This window comes from Callithrix jacchus, chromosome 17 (genome assembly GCF_049354715.1).
Source record: "Callithrix jacchus isolate 240 chromosome 17, calJac240_pri, whole genome shotgun sequence".
In the NCBI taxonomy this organism is placed as follows: domain Eukaryota; kingdom Metazoa; phylum Chordata; class Mammalia; order Primates; family Cebidae; genus Callithrix; species Callithrix jacchus.
Genome location: NC_133518.1, coordinates 50738254 through 50756046, shown reverse-complemented (window position 1 = coordinate 50756046; position 17793 = coordinate 50738254). Strand labels below are relative to the sequence as shown.

Below are 17793 nucleotides of genomic sequence, written 5' to 3'. Positions count from 1 at the left end.
ATGATAAGAAAGATAAAATTATATTTTTATGAATTTTCTGTGTAACAAATATGCCTTGTTATAAATATAGGCAATTTTAAGAGAAAATGCATGTATATATAATTTTTTATAATATATACACATATATAATTTTGTGGGGTTTTTATATTTAACTTTTATTCTACCAAACAATGGCATGTATGAGATGTTAGGACTGGTGAAGAGGAGAGAATTTAAAGCAGGGGCTTCCAGTCCTATAATTGTACTACTGCAAGCTCCCCTAGTTACTTGCAAAATGAAGTTAATTAACTGGGTTTTAAAAGAACACCAAATGTGTCACACAGAGCCCTGGAATAGAGAGAGAGAAAAAACAAGACAGAAGAAAAGTCAAGAGACCAACAATAGAAAATCAGTTCTCCAAAGATGTGAATCATTGCTTTTGAATGGCAGAGCACCCTGGGGAGGTGGATGGGGCAGAACAATACATGAAAGTAGTTGAGAGTGTAAACTCTACAGCCAAGCTGCCAAGGAACAAATTGCAACTTGCTCTTCCCCAGCTATGTGACCATGGTCAAGTTCCTGTACCTCTCTGTGCTTCTTTTCCTCAATTGCAACAGGGAGCTAATAATACTACGTGCTTCATCAGATTGCTGTGAGGATTAAATGTGTCAGTGCAGGCTTAGCCCTTTGAGCAGTGTATAGCACATATTAGCCACTTCCCTTTTCACCACTTCCCTTGTTGCCTTTGACAGATGCAAATGTTGTGCCCAATATGGACTGCAGGCAGCAAACCAAATAGAAGGAGGAGGAGGGCCTTTCCTTCCCTTGGGTCCTGAGCTCATGTATGCATTGGAATTTTCAGTAGAAGGAGACCTTCTCCTGATGTCTGGACACCCATCAATATGTGGACTCCACCCCCCTAACACTTGTCCATATTTGGACACGTTTTAAAAATCAGTTCCACATTTCAAGCATGTCAAGCTAGATTTTAGCTTTAGTGTCTCCTACATATTTGGAATTAAAGTCTCTAGAGTCCATTATGCAAATCCATGCAAATAATATGCAAAGAGGCAGTATCCCCAGATTGTGGGGAGCGGGAGTGTGTAGGCCAGCACAGAGGGCCTTGAATGAAAATTTGCATGTGTTAGGGAAGCCCCTGGTTGAAGGCCTTAGCTGTTTATTGTGACAGTGTGCATAGCATTTAGTTGTTAACCTCTTGTGCCAAAGAAGAGAGGTAAATTGTAGTCTGATTTCCATATTGAAGGTGACAGTAGAGGTTAGAGGTGGTGTTTGGCCAGTACAACACTGTAGGGATTATTATTATACAAATGAAAAGTTGCTTTAAAATAATGGCTGTGGTCCAGGCTGAGTCCCCAACCAGTAATGCATTCTTGTATAAGGTTGCAGGGAGCTAAGATCGCGCCATTGCATTCCAGCCTGGGCAATATATATTTATATATTGCACTCCTGTTGTTGCCCACTCTGTGAAATGAGGGGACTGGATTCAGTGAAATACCAGATCCCCTCACACTGTAACATCTAAACATCATCTTCCAGGTAAAAGCCCTTGGCACCCAGGGTGGCAGTATCCATTCATTGTGCCAAAGAAGAAAGGGCTAAGAGGTAACTCTACAGTTCTTCTAGAGAAAACAATAACTTGAGGGGACGCTGATAGCTGGGTGGGGGAAATAGGCAGCAGCAACAAGGGCAAACATATTTACTTAGGCTGTGTATCTTACAGCACCAAGGACTCCAGTCATAGCCTTCCCAGGTAGGAGGATGTTAGTTCCTGGAGTGCCAATGACAGGAAAGTCAGGGGAATTTTTTTCTCTGAGTGTTTTAAAGACCAGTCTGTATTAACCCGTCTCTCTGCCTCTGGAGTGCTGTAAAATTTCTCCTAGAGGCCATGGTGGCTCCTCTCACACCTGAGGGCCTGTCCCTGGGGTCAGCCAGTGTCTCTCCTAAAGCTTTGTGTTGCATTTGACATTGCTGCCAAAAGACTGCTATGTCCTCAGTCTCTGGTCTTTGATTGTGTCTGACACATCTGGTGCCTGGCCCCAGGGATTCCCCGGGCCCTTAATTTTAAGTCCAGCTGTTGCAGCAAACACCAGCTGGGTGCAGGCAGAACCTGGCAGCCCCTTGGCCCAAGGCTTCTCTGGGCCAGCCAATGGAAACCTGGCCTCAGTCAGGAAGTGCAGTGATGAGCTTCCCAGGAGCAGCCCTTGACCAGTGAATATGGGAGCCTCTGGGTGAGTGTTCTTTTCAGGCAATTTGAGGTGCAGCCTACTCAGCTCCACCGATGTCCCCAGTGAGTCTGAGATGCCCACCTGGATCAGCTCATTACCTGCCCTCAGATTGGTTTTCCCTGTTTCACTTGTCTCAGACCCCCATGGCTGACCCCACAGATCACTTTCCAGTATAAACTTCCTGCACACAAGCCCTGTCTCTGTCTCTCCTTTTTCAGAGGATCTCCCACATCGGGCAGGTATATGAGTTTTCTAGGGCTTCCATAACACAATACCACAGACTGGGTGGGTTAACAACAGAAACGTATTACCTCACAGTTGAGGAGGATGGAAGTCCAAGCTGTGCCCATAGGGTTGGAGTCCTGATGCCTCTTTCCTTGGCTTGGAGATGGCGCCCTCTAGCTGCTGTGTCCTCACATGGCCATCCCTCTGTGCACACATGCTCCGGATGTCTGTGTGTCCTAATCTCCTCTTCTTAGAAGGACACCAGTCAGATTGAATTAGGTCCCACTCTATTGGCCTCATTCTACCTTAATTACCTCTTCAAAGGCCCTATCTCCAAATATAGTCACATTCTGAGGTACTGGGAGTTAGGGCTTCAATCCTTTCAATAGGGATTTTGGGGGTGCACAAGTCAGTCTTTAACAACACTTAACACTTGTGAGCTCAACAGAGGCTTGAAAGGGAATGTCCCTCAAAACATGGAGGTCAACCCCACTAGCCCTAGGAATAACTCATCTCTGTGGTGTTAAGCCATGGGCAGGATAGGGGTGCTAGGATAACCCTGGACAGGTCAGAGCATGGCAGCACATTAATTCTTCTGGGATACAACACACTGTCCTCTTTCTCCTTATGCATCACTGATGGTGGTTGACCAGGATGAGCATGTTTCACATACTTCTGCTACTGTGTGACTTTCCACATGTTGCCTACTCTCCCCAAACCTCAATTTCATGTCCCACCAAGTGGTCATGTGGATTAAAGCACGCATGAAAGCCTGGGTCAGGGCAGGTACTCAGCAAACAGCTTTTAGGATTGACTCAAACACACAGAATGTACTGTTGGTGCGTGGTCTAGATCAGGGGTCCCCAACCACTGGGCCACAGACCAGTAGCAGTTAGGAACCAGACTGCACATCAGGAGGCGAGAGGCCGACAAGCCAGCGTTAGCGCCACAGCATTACCACCAGAGCTCTGCCTCCTGTCAGATCAGCGGCAGCATTAGATTCTCCTAGGAGCACAAACTCTGTTGTGAACTGCACATGCAAGGGATGGACCTAAGTTGTGTGCTCCTTATGAGAATCTAATGCCTGCTCATCTGAGGTGGAAGAGTTTCATCCCAAAACCATGCCCCACCACCAACTCCAGTCCATGGAAAAACTGTCTTCCACAAAACCAAGTGGAAGACAATTTGTCCTTGATGCCAAAAAGGTTGGGCACCGCTAGTCTAGATCATGAATGAAAGTTTAGAAAAAAATATTGTTTAGGGCAAATTTTTGGTCCTAGAGTTGGAGGGTGCTACAGCCTCAGTGTAATCTAAAGTCCCCGCAGCCTCCCATAACCCACCAATTTAGAAGAGCAGGGTGAGAAGGACGCTGGTCCATGTCAAGGCTCCACCACACACCAAATGGTGATCCTGGGCCTTGTGTCAAAGGCATGCCTGGAGATCTCCTCCCCGTCTCTGTTTCCTAGAATCTCTCCAGGGCCCTGCCTTCTCCATCAGAATCACAGCTGGACTCCTCTTTTGGCTATGTGTCCTGCTGGAATCTGATGGGGAAAAGAGGCTCGGAGAAAGTAATCAGACACGGAGATCTCTCTCCATAGTCAAGGGGGGCCCGGAAGAGGCTGAAGGAACTGCCAGAGGCTGACAAAGAAGGGGATTCATGAACAAGGAGGTGCTAAGAGGACAAGGAGATGCTAACAGGTCAGAGTCAGGCCTCAGAGGACTCTTGGCCGCTCCTCAGCAGTACAGACAGGCTCTTGCCAATCCATGTGTTGTCAGGGAATGGCTCCTACATCTCATGCTTGCATGAGGGACCATTTTTAAATATAGGCATATGCTGCTGTGATTAATAAAATTCACACACAATTAGAAATGTTTTTTGTCCTTGTGCATTTTCTCAATGAACTGAAACTATGCACATTGACTATCATACAAAATCCTTTTTTTAAAAATTTTTCAAAAGGGCTCCTTCTACACAAAAAGGCTGGGTATCACCAAGGACAATTTTCCAGAGTTCAGCCACATTAATGCCACAGGAAAAGCAGTTAATAACAACCATGACACCAGCTGGCATTTGTAGAAGGCACTTTCTTTTCCAGGCTGTGCTAAGTGCTTTTATGGGCTCCAGGTCTGGTTGCCTTTCTCTGGACCCTGGTCCTCTTATGTCTGTCACTCTTCTATGGCACTGAGAAATCTTTGTCTTATTTTAGGATTGTTTGTGGATATGTGCGAACTTATCCAGGGTCAGGGAGAGGGTTGAGCCTCCTTAATTGTTTGGTAAATGGTTGTGAAGGGACAGAGGTCTGTTCGTTTTTACCTTTGTGTATTATAAATGGAAGATTCCAAAAAGGGCATCGGAGTTGGTCCACACTGCCTCCCAGGCCTTCCTTATTTGGCTTGCAGTGGCTCCCACAGAGTTGCAGGCTTCCCCACAGGCAAGCTGGCCTTGACCTCTCCTGGCTGCAGAGGAAGAGGCAGACATAGAGGCCACAAACCTTCTGCACCCCCAGCCTGTTCTGAGAAGTTGCCCTTGTGGGGAGGGCTGATGGTGTTTGAGAGGCATGTGGGAAAGGACAGGCCTGGCAGGGTGGCTGCTCTGGTTCCCCTGGTGCTGGTGTCTCTTTCCAGGAGGTGCCAGGCAGCACCTACCTAACATACCTGCCCCAGCACCACAGACATTTCTGAGGCAGTGTGGGGACGCTAGAGTGGGCCTCAGGAATGCTCCTGACATTTCCTGAGTTCCAAGCACTGTCCCTGGCCACAGGTAAGAAAGGCCCAGGCTGTATGCTGTTCCCCAAGTATTTCACCCCTTCTCTCTGTCTTCCTCTCAAGGTTTCCTGCTGATCTTGGCACTGACCGAAGCGCTGGCATTTGCCATCCAGGAACCATCTCCCAGGGAATCTCTTCAGGTCCTCCCTTCAGGCAGTCCCCCAGGAACCATGGAGACAGCACCCCACAGCTCTACCAGACACACTTCTGTGGTGACAGTGACCCCCAATCCCAATGGACCCCCCTCACAGGCTTCAGCTTCCACGGCAACACCGACACCCCATGCGGAGGGGCACCCTCCTACGCACACCATCTCTACCATCGCTGCGACAGTAACCACCCCCCATTCTAAAAGCTCCCTACCCACAGAGCCCACTCCAGTGGCCATGGCAACCACATCCTCCCACCCAGAGGGCCGCCCCCCAGGTCGGGCTGCTCCCACCATCCTGCTGACAAAGCCACCGGGGGCCACCAGCCGCCCCACCACAGCGCCCCCCCGCGCTACCACACGCAGGCCCCCCAGGCCCCCAGGCTCCTCCCGAAAAGGGGCTGGTAATTCATCACGCCCTGTCCCACATGCACCTGGTGGCCACTCCAGGAGTAAGGAAGGACAGCGGGGACGAAACCCAAGTTCCACACCTCTAGGGCAGAAGCGGCCCCTGGGGAAAATCTTCCAGATCTACAAAGGCAACTTCACTGGGTCTGTGGAGCTGGACCCCTCTGCCCTCACCCCCAGGACCCCGCTCTGGGGCTACTCCTCTTCGCCACAGCCCCAGACAGTGGCTGTCACCACAGCACCCAGCAATACCCTGTGGGCACCTCCCACCACCTCCCTGGGGCCTACAGAGGACAAGCCAGGCCTTCGCAGAGCAGCCCAGGGAGGTAGTTCTACCTTCACCAGCCAAGGAGGGACGCCAGATGCCACAGCAGCCTCAGGTGCCCCTGCCAGTCTACAACCTGCCCCAGTGCCTTCTCAGCGCCCCTACCATGGTGACCCACAGGACGGCCCCAGCCATAGTGACTCTTGGCTTACTGTCACCCCTGGCACCAACAGACCTCCATCTGCCAGCTCTGGGGTCTTCACGGCCGCCACGGGGCCCACCCCAACTGCCTTCGATGCCAGTGTCTCAGCCCCTTCCCAGGGGATTCCTCAGGGAGCATCCACAACCACACAGGCTCCAACCCATCCCCCCAGGGTCTCAGAAAGCACTATTTCTGGAGCCAAGGAGGAGACTGCAGCCACCTACACCATGACCGACAGGGTGCCCAGTCCTCTCTCCACCGTGGTATCCACAGCCACAGGCAACTTCCTCAACCGCCTGGTTCCCGCCGGGACCTGGAAGCCTGGGACAGCAGGGAACATCTCCCACGTGGCCGAAGGGGACAAACCCCAGCACAGAGCCACCATCTGCCTGAGCAAGATGGATATCGCCTGGGTGATCCTGGCCATCAGCGTGCCCATCTCCTCCTGCTGTAAGTGCCACCCTCACCTACCCAGCCTCTCCCTCTACCGCATCACTGACTCATCCCCAGCATTCCTTTGTCCCTGATTTGGGCATCCCTGCCAAATGGGCTACAAAAGTCCCCAGAAACTCGGGAAACTAGGAAGCAGGACAGGAATCATAGGTTATCCCTGACCCTAGTCCTCAGCTCTGCCAGGACATGGCTTGACTGCCCACTGATCATAAAGCCACAGCTCTCAGGAGCTGGGGAAGGACCTTACAGGCAGTCTGATCCAACCCTGCATTTTGCAGAAACAAAACGCCAAGCTAGCAGTGACATGACTCACCCAGGATCCTAGAATTAGTGAGAGGCAGGGCTGGGCTGAGAGCTTATAGCAGCTGTCTTCCAGCCCAGTGCCCTTGTCATGACACCACTCTGCCTCAAGGTAGCCTGCCAATGCCTCTAGCGACCTGGCACCAAGACACTGTAGATGAATGCTGATGCTTCAAAATTTACAGCTTCCAGCTAGCAAACCCCTCACCTTTATCTTCCATCCTCTTTCTTGTGTTTTCTCTCCTCTCGTTCCTCTTCTCTCCTTCTGTCCCTCTTCTCCTAAGAAAGAAAAAGAGGTAAAACTTTCATCTGGTGGGAAGTTCTATAGCCTTAGCAAAAACCTAGTTCTTGTAGCTAAATTAAGGCTTGAGAGTTACGTAAATTCTAGCAACTCTCCACCCCCTCCCCACCGTATTCGTTCATAGGTGATGTGAGCGGGATGCAGTGTGGACCTTGTCCTTTTTTTTTGCCCTCCCAAGGCCACCAGCTCCTCCTTGCTGCTGCCTGACACTCTGTGACTCAAGAGTCAGAAGGCATTCTCTCTGTTGTCTCCATACAGCCTCTCAGAAGGCATTCTCTCTGTTGTCTCCATACAGCCTCTCAGAAGGCATTCTCTCTGTTGTCTCCATACAGCCTCTCAGAAGGCATTCTCTCTGTTGTCTTCTGATACAGCCTCTCAGAACTTTAGGGATTTCATGATGTCTTCCCTCATGGACTTGAGCTTTGATTCTTAAGAGTTTCTCTGACAGCCTTTCCGGAATCCTCAGCCACACCTCAACGCAAATGGTTACCATCTGCCACTTCCTGACTCTTTCCAGGGATGATGTATCCCACCCTCGTATCCCCGCTCCCTGGACAGCCCATTCTCCTCAGCCCCTCCAGGATATTGCCCAGCTCTCCTGGGAGCCTGAAGTTTGCCTGCTTGTGATTCCTGCTCTGTGGTCCTAAGCCATGCCATCTGAAGCCATACAACTCTAGTCTGTCTAGCAATCCCTGAAACATTTGAAATAGCTCTGAAAGGCAGCCTTCTTCTCATCCAAGCTACTCATCCCCATCCTTCAAGTCCTGTTTGTAGAGCTGCATTGCCTGGGCCTGTCTCCCATCTGCCCCCTCTGGGTGGCTTCTACTTTGTCTCCCAAAAGGAAGCACAGCATTCCACCTGTTTCTGGCTATGGCAGAGGGAGCCGATTCTGGGGAGCTAGGCTTTCTTTAGTAGCACTCAGGCAGCCGGCACTGGCCTCAGCTCTACTAGTTGTCTTGGGTTCAAATCATACCTAGGCCTGCCCTGATCTCAAGAGGAACAAAGCCCCGAAGGCTTTCCCCAACTCTGGGTGGTTAGTGCAGGAGGTTTATGCCTTTAATGTGAACCATTATATCCACTTGGCCTTGAGTTGCAAGATCTTTTTAAATCTGGAGTCTAGATTATTTTCCAGAGCCACCTCTTCCAGCTTTCTGTCTCCTTCAGGTTGATAAGCACAGTAAATTTCCATGTCAGGGCTGGGCGACCTGCTTCTGCTGAAGGACCCAATTCAAGAAAGTCAAGTGTTTGCAAGTTGCATGTTTCATTCTTAATGAAAACAGCTTTATGGTATCTCATGGAAACACACATTTAGTCTTAAAAGTGTGGTTGCCCACTTCTAAAACAGAAGAATGGTCATGAAAAAATGTAGCACTATTAGCCAATAAAGTCATAATAATAGTCGGTCATATCTGAGAAGTAGGTATGGTAGAGACAGCTTCCTAGTTTTCCAATCTTGGCATGTGTCCAGGATTCTCTAGATACATGTCCTGTGTGCATTACGTTATTCAAGTGCATTCCATTATTTATTTATCATTCCATTCTTAGACCAGCCAGAGAAGTAAAAGCAGAAACAAGCAAACATGCTGCCAAACACACAGGCACCTCAGGACTCCAGCCATCCTCCGCTCCTCACAGGTGGGGAGGAAGTCACCAGGTGAAGTCATTGATCCGCGGGGGGGGGGGATCCCAAGCACACACTGAGTCAGCCTAGATCTAAGAGTACAAAATGTGTTTGGTTCAGTGCAGGATTTCCTGTGTGCCCACTGTGTGCCAGACACCGCACCAAGCATTAGGGAATCTGAGATGTGGGCCTCCCTCTTTGTCTGAGCTGGATAGCCTGCACCCCACAGGCTACGCCCACCTGGGTTTTGCAATTCTAAAAGGACTCCTACTTCTCCAGCCCTCCTGCTATGTATAAGGTTGAAATCACATCAGATCTTGCTGCAAAGCTGGAAAGCCCATGGGCTGCCTAAACCATGCATGAAAATGTCAGCCAAGACAGAAGCAAGGACACAGACTGGAACTGTCCATTGAGGATTCTTCTGGCACCCTGAAAGGAGCCTTCGGGTGCTGAAGATGGAACATAATACCTTCTAAAGAAAGACACAAACTTTTAATAAAAGTGGCTCTGGTAGCCCCTTGGGAACCTCAGACCCCACTTCCTATGATGTCTGTCTTGCCTTTCCGCTATACACAGGAGGCTTGCCTTGGCCCTGACTGCCTCCACCTCAGCTCCCTGTCCTCAGTCATGGCCCCAGCTCCTATGGGACCATCGTTAACCCTGTGAAGGCTCCAATGAGAGGGACAGTATGGTGGAATAATATTTGTCCAGCTTCAGAACCCTGTGCTCTCAGGAAATATCCTCCTCTATTTGGGCTGTTGTCATAGCCCAGCACCAATCTATTTACCAGGAAAGCAGACCTCTTCCAGGTCTAAGGGCCACTTGTTTTGGACCTTCTCAGTGGCTTCATTTATCCTAAAGTTACTCTACAGACCTCAAAGAAGGGTTTCATCTTTTGCCAGTTTGACAGATATTTCAGGCACTCTGAGTCAGTAGCAAAGTACGTGCATCAGTTTCTTCTCATCTGGCTTTTCATACCAGCACTGGCCTCTGCCCTACTTCTTTCTGAACACACCAAAGTCAGAGCTCAGATGGGTGCTGGGCAGGGGTGACCCTCTGCTCCTAGTGCAAGTAGGGGATGAGCAAGGCAGATCCCAGGCCTGCCCAAAGAGGGAGGGTGTCAGTTCACCTGCCCTCCCACATCATAAGCTGCAACCAGTGGCTGGAAGGATATATGTGTCCCGGGGCTGAGAAATGCTTTTCCTCTCCTGAGCCCTGCCAGACGCTGTCAGCCACACACATTTTCAGAAGTGCTGCGAACTGAAGTTGATTGGATCCCAGCTGTATTGGGCTAGGGCAGAGGAGCCAGGTGGCTCCTGAGCTGGTCTCTGCTGCCACCATCAGGACGCACAGAGCTAGAAGCCTTAGCTAGAAGCCTCCAGGCCTGGCACTGAATTGGTCCATGCTCACCATTGTCAAGGCTCTGGGTTTTCATGAGCATGTCAGTTTTTGTGGCTCCGGCAGGCTCCTTTGCCCATCTGTCACATGTGATGTCCGTTTTTGAGACTGTCTTCACCCATCCCCTCTGCAAGAAGATAGGACTGTTTGGAGGGTGAAGAAAAGACTAGCTGCAGATGTTTGTCATCACCAACTCAGGTTCAGCCTGGCTAAGTGGCGTAGCCCCTCTCTCTGATGTTAGACACTTGAAGGCACCCTCTGCACCTGGGCCCCAGAGCAATCTGGCCTCCTTCCAGACACTGGATCATTAGTGTGTCATTCAAAGAGATCACATATCATCGTGCCCAGTGGTTGTTCAGTGAATACGACCTGAATGTAGGTATGTGTCTTTTCGCTCACAGGCCCTGAATGAGTTTATAATTATTATATAAGAAAACCTAGGCCGGGCATGATGACACACGCCTATAATCCTAGCACTTTGGGAGGCTGAGGCAGGTGGATCACAAAGTCAACAGATGGAGACCATCCTGGCCAATATGGTGAAACCCCATCTCTACTAAAAATACAAAAATTAGCTGGGCATGGTGGCATGTGCCTGTAGTCTCAGCTGCTCGGGAGGTTGAGGCAGGAGAATCACTTGAACCTGGGTGGCAGAGGTTGCAATGAGCCAAGATCGCACCACTGCACTCCAGCCTTGCACTCCAGCAAGACTCTACCCCCAAAAGAAGAGAAAATCCAGGTGAGAATGACTCTTGCCAATGAAAAGAACAGAAGAGATTGGGACCAGAAGGCATTATGGCTGGGAAATGTGTCTCCTTGGAGTGTACAGATCAAACAGGGATGGGAGAATCTCAGGGCAAGGCAGGGGTGTCCAGGGGATGTCTCCTGGCCGTTCCAGGGTAGACCCACACTCTGACAGCTCTTCCCTATGCATCCCAGTCAGCACCTCTGTGGGAACTAAGCCCCCAAGCCTGGCTTCCCTCCATACCCTGAGGCTTCCCTGCAACCTCCTCCCTCAGCCTCCAAAGGAGGGAAATGGCTGTGCACAGCCTAGGTGCACCCCTTACACTGGCACCCCTGGGTGAATCCTTTCCCTCCCTGGTCTCAGGCTTCTCATCTACAAAACAAAGGGCCCAAACTGAAATGTGTGATCACCCCTTGTCCTCATCGTTAACTCTGCATGGATCACTAGAGAGGAAGCCTGGTGTGCTTGTAAGACTTGGCTTGTGGAATCAAACATACCTGCACAAACCTCAGCTCCTGACATTTGTAGGACTTACACAAGTGACTTAACCATTTATCCAGTGTCTTCCTGTCTACAAAATGGGACTCCTGTCCACTGTATTAGTTCCTTTGACATGCAGGCACCAAGATGGGATTAGGCATATAAGAGAATTATTGGGGGAAACACCTGTAAAATGTTCAGGAAGGAATCGAAGTAGGCAGAAGGAGCCTGACTTCAGTGCAGGCCTGACCCCCATGAAAGGAGAGGGAGAAGGAAAGAGGATTCAGTAGGAAGAGGCTTAGATTGCAGTACTGTTCTAAGAAAGTTTCTGCCAGCCATTGGGAGTCCTTGAGCCATTAGAGGGGTTCCATGTCCAGCAGGAACAGGCCTGCACTAGTACCCTTGTCATGGTCCATCATAGCCGACCAGGACATTTTTATGGCTGACACCTCAAAGACTTGTAAAATCAGAGATGATGCATGTTAGGTCTTATCTTAATGTCTGCCATGGAGAAGGTACTCAGTAAATGGCAGTGATCAAACAATGATGATTATTCATCTTACTGTTGATAGGATTTGCACTGCCTGCTCAAACAGGCCAGGGAAAGAGCAATTCAATAGGTGTTTGAAAAGGTTGAATCCTCAGGGGACCTGCAGGGTTTCATTTCCATTTCTTATCACACAGCAGGTCCTATCACCTGAATGCATGCCCCTTCCACAAATGTGAACACAGTACTCAGGGCTCCATCTTAAAATCAATGACCCCTCTTCTTCCTGTCACACATCTGACAAGCCATGGATGACTCCCCAGTGACATTTCTGGGAAGCTAAGAGAGCTTAATTCTGAGCTCTGTTTCAAAACTCAAGGAAACTGGGACTCCAAAACCTCCTCCAGAGTCTTGGTGGCTACTGTCTCAGGAGAAACAGAGCAGTTGAAGCTTTTCAACTAAATGAGAAAGGGAACAGCTAATACCTTCTGTTTGCAGAAAGCTGCATAGTTCACAAAACACTTTTACATATGTCCAGTGTTCAGGACAACATAGGACAGTGGATATCAACTTGAACATCAAGACCTGGCTTCACATTGCAGGTTGGGTGATCAAGATCAATGCTAGTAGCTTCTATGACCTTCGGTTACCTGTTCTGAAAATGGGAAGAGTAACAGTGCCTTCCTTAGGCAGTTATCATGTGGTCTAAATAAGCTTGGAAGTGCCTGGATCAATGCTGGGAATATAGTAGAAACCCTGTAAGTCTGACTTGTACTTTTTGTTCTTGGATGAAAGGCAAGACCACGGAAATAATGAGTATTCCAACCCCTAGGTGGAGCTTTGGCCTGAATCACCCACAAGTCATGTAACACAGTTTTTCTTTCTAGGTCTCTCTTGTAGAGGATGTTGGGAGAACAAGAAGATAACTCTCATTAGTTAAGCATCCACTGCATGTCAGACATTGTATTTGGCATTTTGCATCATGGTCTCTTTAATTCTCATTACAAGCCTATGAAGTCCATCTTAATCAGAGAGATGAAGTGACTTTCCAGATGGAATACATGGCAGAGTCACAACTTGAACCTAGGTCTTTCTGTAGCCAGGCTGGCTCCCAGTAAGTGAATGAAATGGTGTTTGAGAAGCACTGAAAACTCTGAGAGAGAAATACAATCAGGCTAGGAGCACAAACATGCAAGGTGAAGAAAGTGTGTAGCAGAACTTTCTGTTCTGACTCCCAGGCTTTCCCGCAGTGCAGGATCTCTGCATCTGGCATTTTAAAAACATGGGCTGTTAGAGCACTGGACTGGGCATTGGAGAATATGGACTCTGCAACCTCTACCAGCCCAGGTTAGCAGCATGTTCACCTCTCTAGGTTTCCATGCCCCGCCTTGTAGAATAAGAACGTAGGCTGGGGGAAAGGGCTGACTCGGTTCAGCATCTACTGTGTACCAGGGACGATTTGAAGTGCTGGCAGATGTATGACTACATTTAATCTTCCCAAGGAAGCTGAGGCTGGGAGAGGTTAAGTAACTTAAGTCATGCAAGTAATAGATTATCACCTAAATTCTAATTCTAAATTCTGTGTCCCTCCCTCTTGCCATATTGACTAGGCCTAAGATGGCATCTGTCACTTTGATTCTGTTTGCTTGTAACTACTCAATAGTTCAGAGGCACAAATATCATTTTACCTTACAGAAGTCTGCAAACTATACAAATCTGACTCACAGACACACAGCCTGTTTTGTGTCTATGGCAATGTTTTGTGGGGCATGATGGGATGTTCCCCAACAGGCCGATAATTGAAGAGCAGTTCTGTTTGTCTCACCATAGGAAATGTCCCTGTCAATTGCTCCCCTCCTTCCAGCTCTAACTCTACCAGAACTGAGCTGGAGCTGAGGAAACAGCACTTTTCCCACTTCCCAGATGGTTCCCTCCTTATGGCTTCTGTCGCACCAGCTAGAATTCCCTCAGGTATTTCACCATTCCAGCTGCAGGAGCAGAGTTAAAGATAGTGACAATGAAGAACAGAGACACCAGAGAAGGGAAAGAGGAGATCTGGGGTCTTGTCCCAGCTCTGCCACTCACATACCTGTGACTTGTGGCAAGTTGGCCAGCACTTTAGGCCACAGCTGCTCCTCTGTAGAATAAGGAGGTGGCCTAAATTAGGAAGTTTCAAGCTGAGCACCACCACCCCCTCCTTGCCCCTTTCCTCTTCAACCATCTGAAGAAAAGTTTCTTTGGAAGGAAGGGAGGGAAAAAGAAAAGAGACTCACAACATTTGAAAAATTCTGTACCAGCTAATCTCTAAAATACAACATTCAGAAATCTCTGTGTTTTAAAGGTTTTTTTGTAAAGGATCTGGAAGAATGAAAAGCAAATTAGAAGTCTTTTTGATCAAAGCAGATCAGATAAAGCAGAAACTTACCCTATCTCCTAACCTTCTACAGAGGGCTTTTTAGAGGTTGAGAGGCCAGCGAGGCTGGCAGCTGGAAAGGAAGCTACAGAATTCCCCAGGCAGCCCACAGGGCCCTGGGCTCAGAGGTTCTTACCCTATACACGTGCCAGCTTTTGGAGCTGCCCCACACCCTGGCACAAACCCACCCCTGACATTGGCCAGACCCCCAGGATGCTGTGGATAGAGCTGGCCTTCTGCCACCCCCTGGTGCCAGCCTCTCTAGACAGCTCAGCCTGGGCCCCTGACTCCCCTGCACATGATTGGCACCACCAGGATGTTGGCTGTGGCCCTTGGTTTCAGCTCCCCTCATCCCCAGAGGCTCTGGTGATGATGAACCCGGGGCAAGATACACTCAGGCCTCACTTCATGGCTTCTCCCCAAGAGGGCCTCTGTCACCCTTGTCCTTGTGTTACCCTTCTGCTGTGTGAATCTAAACAGGCCTCCCCACCTCTCTGACCTCAGAAGCCTTCCCTGTTCACAAGCCACTCAGTTCACACCTGGTTAATCAGCCAAATCCAGACATAATTCTTCCTCCTGGGCCCTGCAAGTCTCAGGGATGAACAGACAGGGTCACATGTCACACTGCGCTCAGTCAAGCTGTGTGGAGCCCAAGGCGGGAATCAGCTGGTTAAGAGCATAGCCTGACTGGGCACGGTGGCTCACACCTGTAATCCCAGCACTTTGGGAGGCAGAGGCTGGTGGATCATGTAAGGTCAGGAGTTCGAGATCAGCCTGACCAACTTGGTGAAACTCCATCCATCTCTACTAAAAATACAAAAATAGCCAAAAGTGGTGGTGGGTACCTGTAATCCCAGCTACTACTCAGGAGGCTGAGGCAGGAGAATCACTTGAACCCAGGAGGCGGAGGTTGCAGTGAACCGAGATCGCACCACTGCACTCCAGCCTGGGTGATGGAGTGAGACTCCATCATCTGGTTCCCAGCTCCCGCTGGGACCTCTCCTCACCAGTCCAGTGGTGCAACTCAGGCACCATCCTTGCAGCCTCCCTCTCCTCTCTGACTTGCACTCTCTCCACAGCTGTCCTGCTGACGGTGTGCTGCATGAAGAGGAAGAAGAAGACTGCCAACCCGGAGAACAACCTGAGCTACTGGAACAACGCCATCACCATGGACTACTTCAACAGGCACGCTGTGGAGCTGCCCAGGGAGATCCAGTCCCTGGAAACCTCTGAGGTAATGAGCTTGGAAGTACCAGCCCCACTGCAGGGAAACCAGGCCCAAAGACAGCAGTGAGGCATCTGCTCCTTTCTGAGTGCCTTGCTTCTTAAGGCTGTGGACCAGCAGCATCAGTAACACCCAAGAGGTTGTGGGCTCTGCCCCGTCCCTCCTGAACCAGGATCTGTGTTTTAGCAAGAATCACCAGGTGCTTTCTGCACATTAAATTTTGGAAGCACTGTTCCTGGGACTTTTGGTTTCTAGGAACAAGTGAACAGATACTCCATGAGAACTTGTTTCATGCCAAGCACTCCCAGGGGACTATGAAGATGAGAGCTTGGTTCCAAGGGGCTGAGGTTCTGAGATGAGGCTGGGGGACAAACACCAGTGTCACCCAAAAGCAAAGCCAATTAGGGGAAGCACAAGATGAGTTATGGAAAAGGAGCTATGGAAACCCAGGGAGGAAAGCCTTCCCAGTGGAGATTCTAGGAAGGATCAGTGGATTTCAACAGGCATTCCAGCAAAGCAAGTAGCCTGGGGAAAGGTGGGGACACGTGCTGGATCTGAAAGGAGAGAATATACCGTCAGGGGGTGTTTTCCCAAGACACCTGGCTGGTCAGTGAGAAAGCCAAGGTTTGAACCCAGGACTCTAACCACAGAATCCATGCTCTTTCCATTCTCACACAGAGGGTGGAGTAGAGGCCACCATGGAATAGGAAAGAAGGATAAAGGCCAGATTAGACACAGCCTTGAATCGGGTATTACAGCATTGGGACTCTAGTTTGGGGCAGCAGAGAATCACTGAAAGTTTTGATCTTTGGGTGACCTAGTTTTAGAAGGGTTATGCCAATGGCCTGGTGAAAACACCCTATATATGATCAGTGAATGGATAAGGAAAAGAAAAAAGAAAAAAAATAAGAATGGCTTGATGGACGAGTAAATGGATAGAATGACACGGAAAAACAGACTAAAAATAGGTAGCTCAACTAGGATGTGATTGAGATGGCCCGGGAAAAAGATAACAGACATCTGAGTGAGGCAGTGCGAGCTGAGAAGAGTTCTTGCAGAGGTACAGCCCCCACCTTCCCACGTAGGTCTATTCCCCAGGGTGAGCTTTTGTAAACATAATTGTGGTCACATTGCTCCCATGCTTAAAACTTTCCCATTTCTCTCAAGTTAAAGTTCAGAGTCTCGTATAGCACCTACAAGATAGACCTAACCCAGATCAGCTTTCCAGACTCACATCACACCCCTCTCCCTCTCTTCTGCTAAGCTCCAGCCACACTGGAATTCATTTTGTTCCTTCCCAGCACCAAGTTACATCACACCCACTCCAGGTGTGTGCATGAGCTGACACCTCTCCTGCACTGCCTGCAGTCTCCCCAGAACCCCTTCTCTTGCTCACCTTAGTGACTCCAACTCATCCTTCAGGGCCCAGTCTAAATGTCAATTCCTCAGCGAGGCCTTCCTTAACCTGCCAGGCTGGGTTCAGCTTTCCTGTCACGTGGTCTCAGCTCCCTATGTTTTTTCATTGTGACGCTTTTTAGAGCTGTGATATGCAGGCTACTGGTCTGATATTAGTTTAGTGCCTCTCTCCCCCACCTGAGTAACCAGTTGCTTCCACATTGCTAAACCCGAGACTGACCCCTTGATTTCCCCCTCCTGAGGCTTCTCTTTATATAGAGGGTACTGCCAGCTGCCCTTCCTTCTTGTATACCCTACTTCCGGTCTGTCAGAAAATTTTATTGATCCCTCATTTCCTTCAGGTCTCTGTTCAAATGCCACCTCCTCTGGGAGACCCTCCCTCCCTCCCTCACCACTCTGTATTTAGATCCCCAGCCTCATTCTGTTTCCTCTTCCTTGCTGTATTTGTCTTCAGAGCACTTACTGCTTGACATTGCACCCTTCTCTCTCTGTTGACTGGCGTGTGGTCTGCCCCTCCTGCTGCCTGAGGCAGAAGCATGTCTGTTGTGCTCACTGCTCTATTCCCAGCACCTAGAGCAGTGCCTGGCACATGGTAGGTTCTTAGTAAATGTTTATCAAGCGAATGAACTATAAATGTTGTTCACCACAATTTACCCATCACCCAGCCAGAGCCTAACACACTAAAGACCCAAGAAAAATTTTTCACCAGAGGACA

General features: G+C 49.3%; 2 protein-coding genes across 27 annotated transcripts in view; one reads left to right on the top strand and one right to left on the bottom strand.

Annotated features, from left to right (window-relative positions):
- The window catches only part of LOC128929992 (uncharacterized), a 46523-nt gene that overhangs the window by 5770 nt on the left and 22960 nt on the right, over positions 1-17793 (bottom strand). For 3 of the 11 annotated variants that reach the window (XR_013528639.1, XM_078354224.1, XM_078354222.1), the window contains 2 exons: positions 7201-7271; positions 2537-2699 (listed from right to left, as the gene is read on the bottom strand). Coding sequence is in view for 5 of the 11 variants with exons in the window: in XM_078354224.1 (XP_078210350.1) it covers positions 2538-2699; positions 7201-7271 (233 nt within the window). In the remaining 6 variants the exon portion in view is untranslated. Of the gene's footprint in view, positions 1-9; positions 7272-17793 lie in introns of those variants that run through there. The other 8 variants (XR_013528640.1, XM_078354225.1, XR_008477427.2 and 5 more) reach the window with 6 other exon arrangements.
- TMEM108 (transmembrane protein 108) overlaps positions 1-17793 on the top strand; it is a 337717-nt gene that overhangs the window by 317187 nt on the left and 2737 nt on the right. For 13 of the 16 annotated variants that reach the window (XM_054246988.2, XM_008983809.5, XM_002759605.6 and 10 more), the window contains 2 exons: positions 5280-6689; positions 15517-15671. In XM_054246988.2, the coding sequence (XP_054102963.2) occupies positions 5280-6689; positions 15517-15671 (1565 nt within the window). The remainder of the gene's footprint in view (positions 1-5279; positions 6690-15516; positions 15672-17793) is intronic. The other 3 variants (XM_035277901.2, XM_035277900.2, XM_035277902.3) reach the window with 1 other exon arrangement.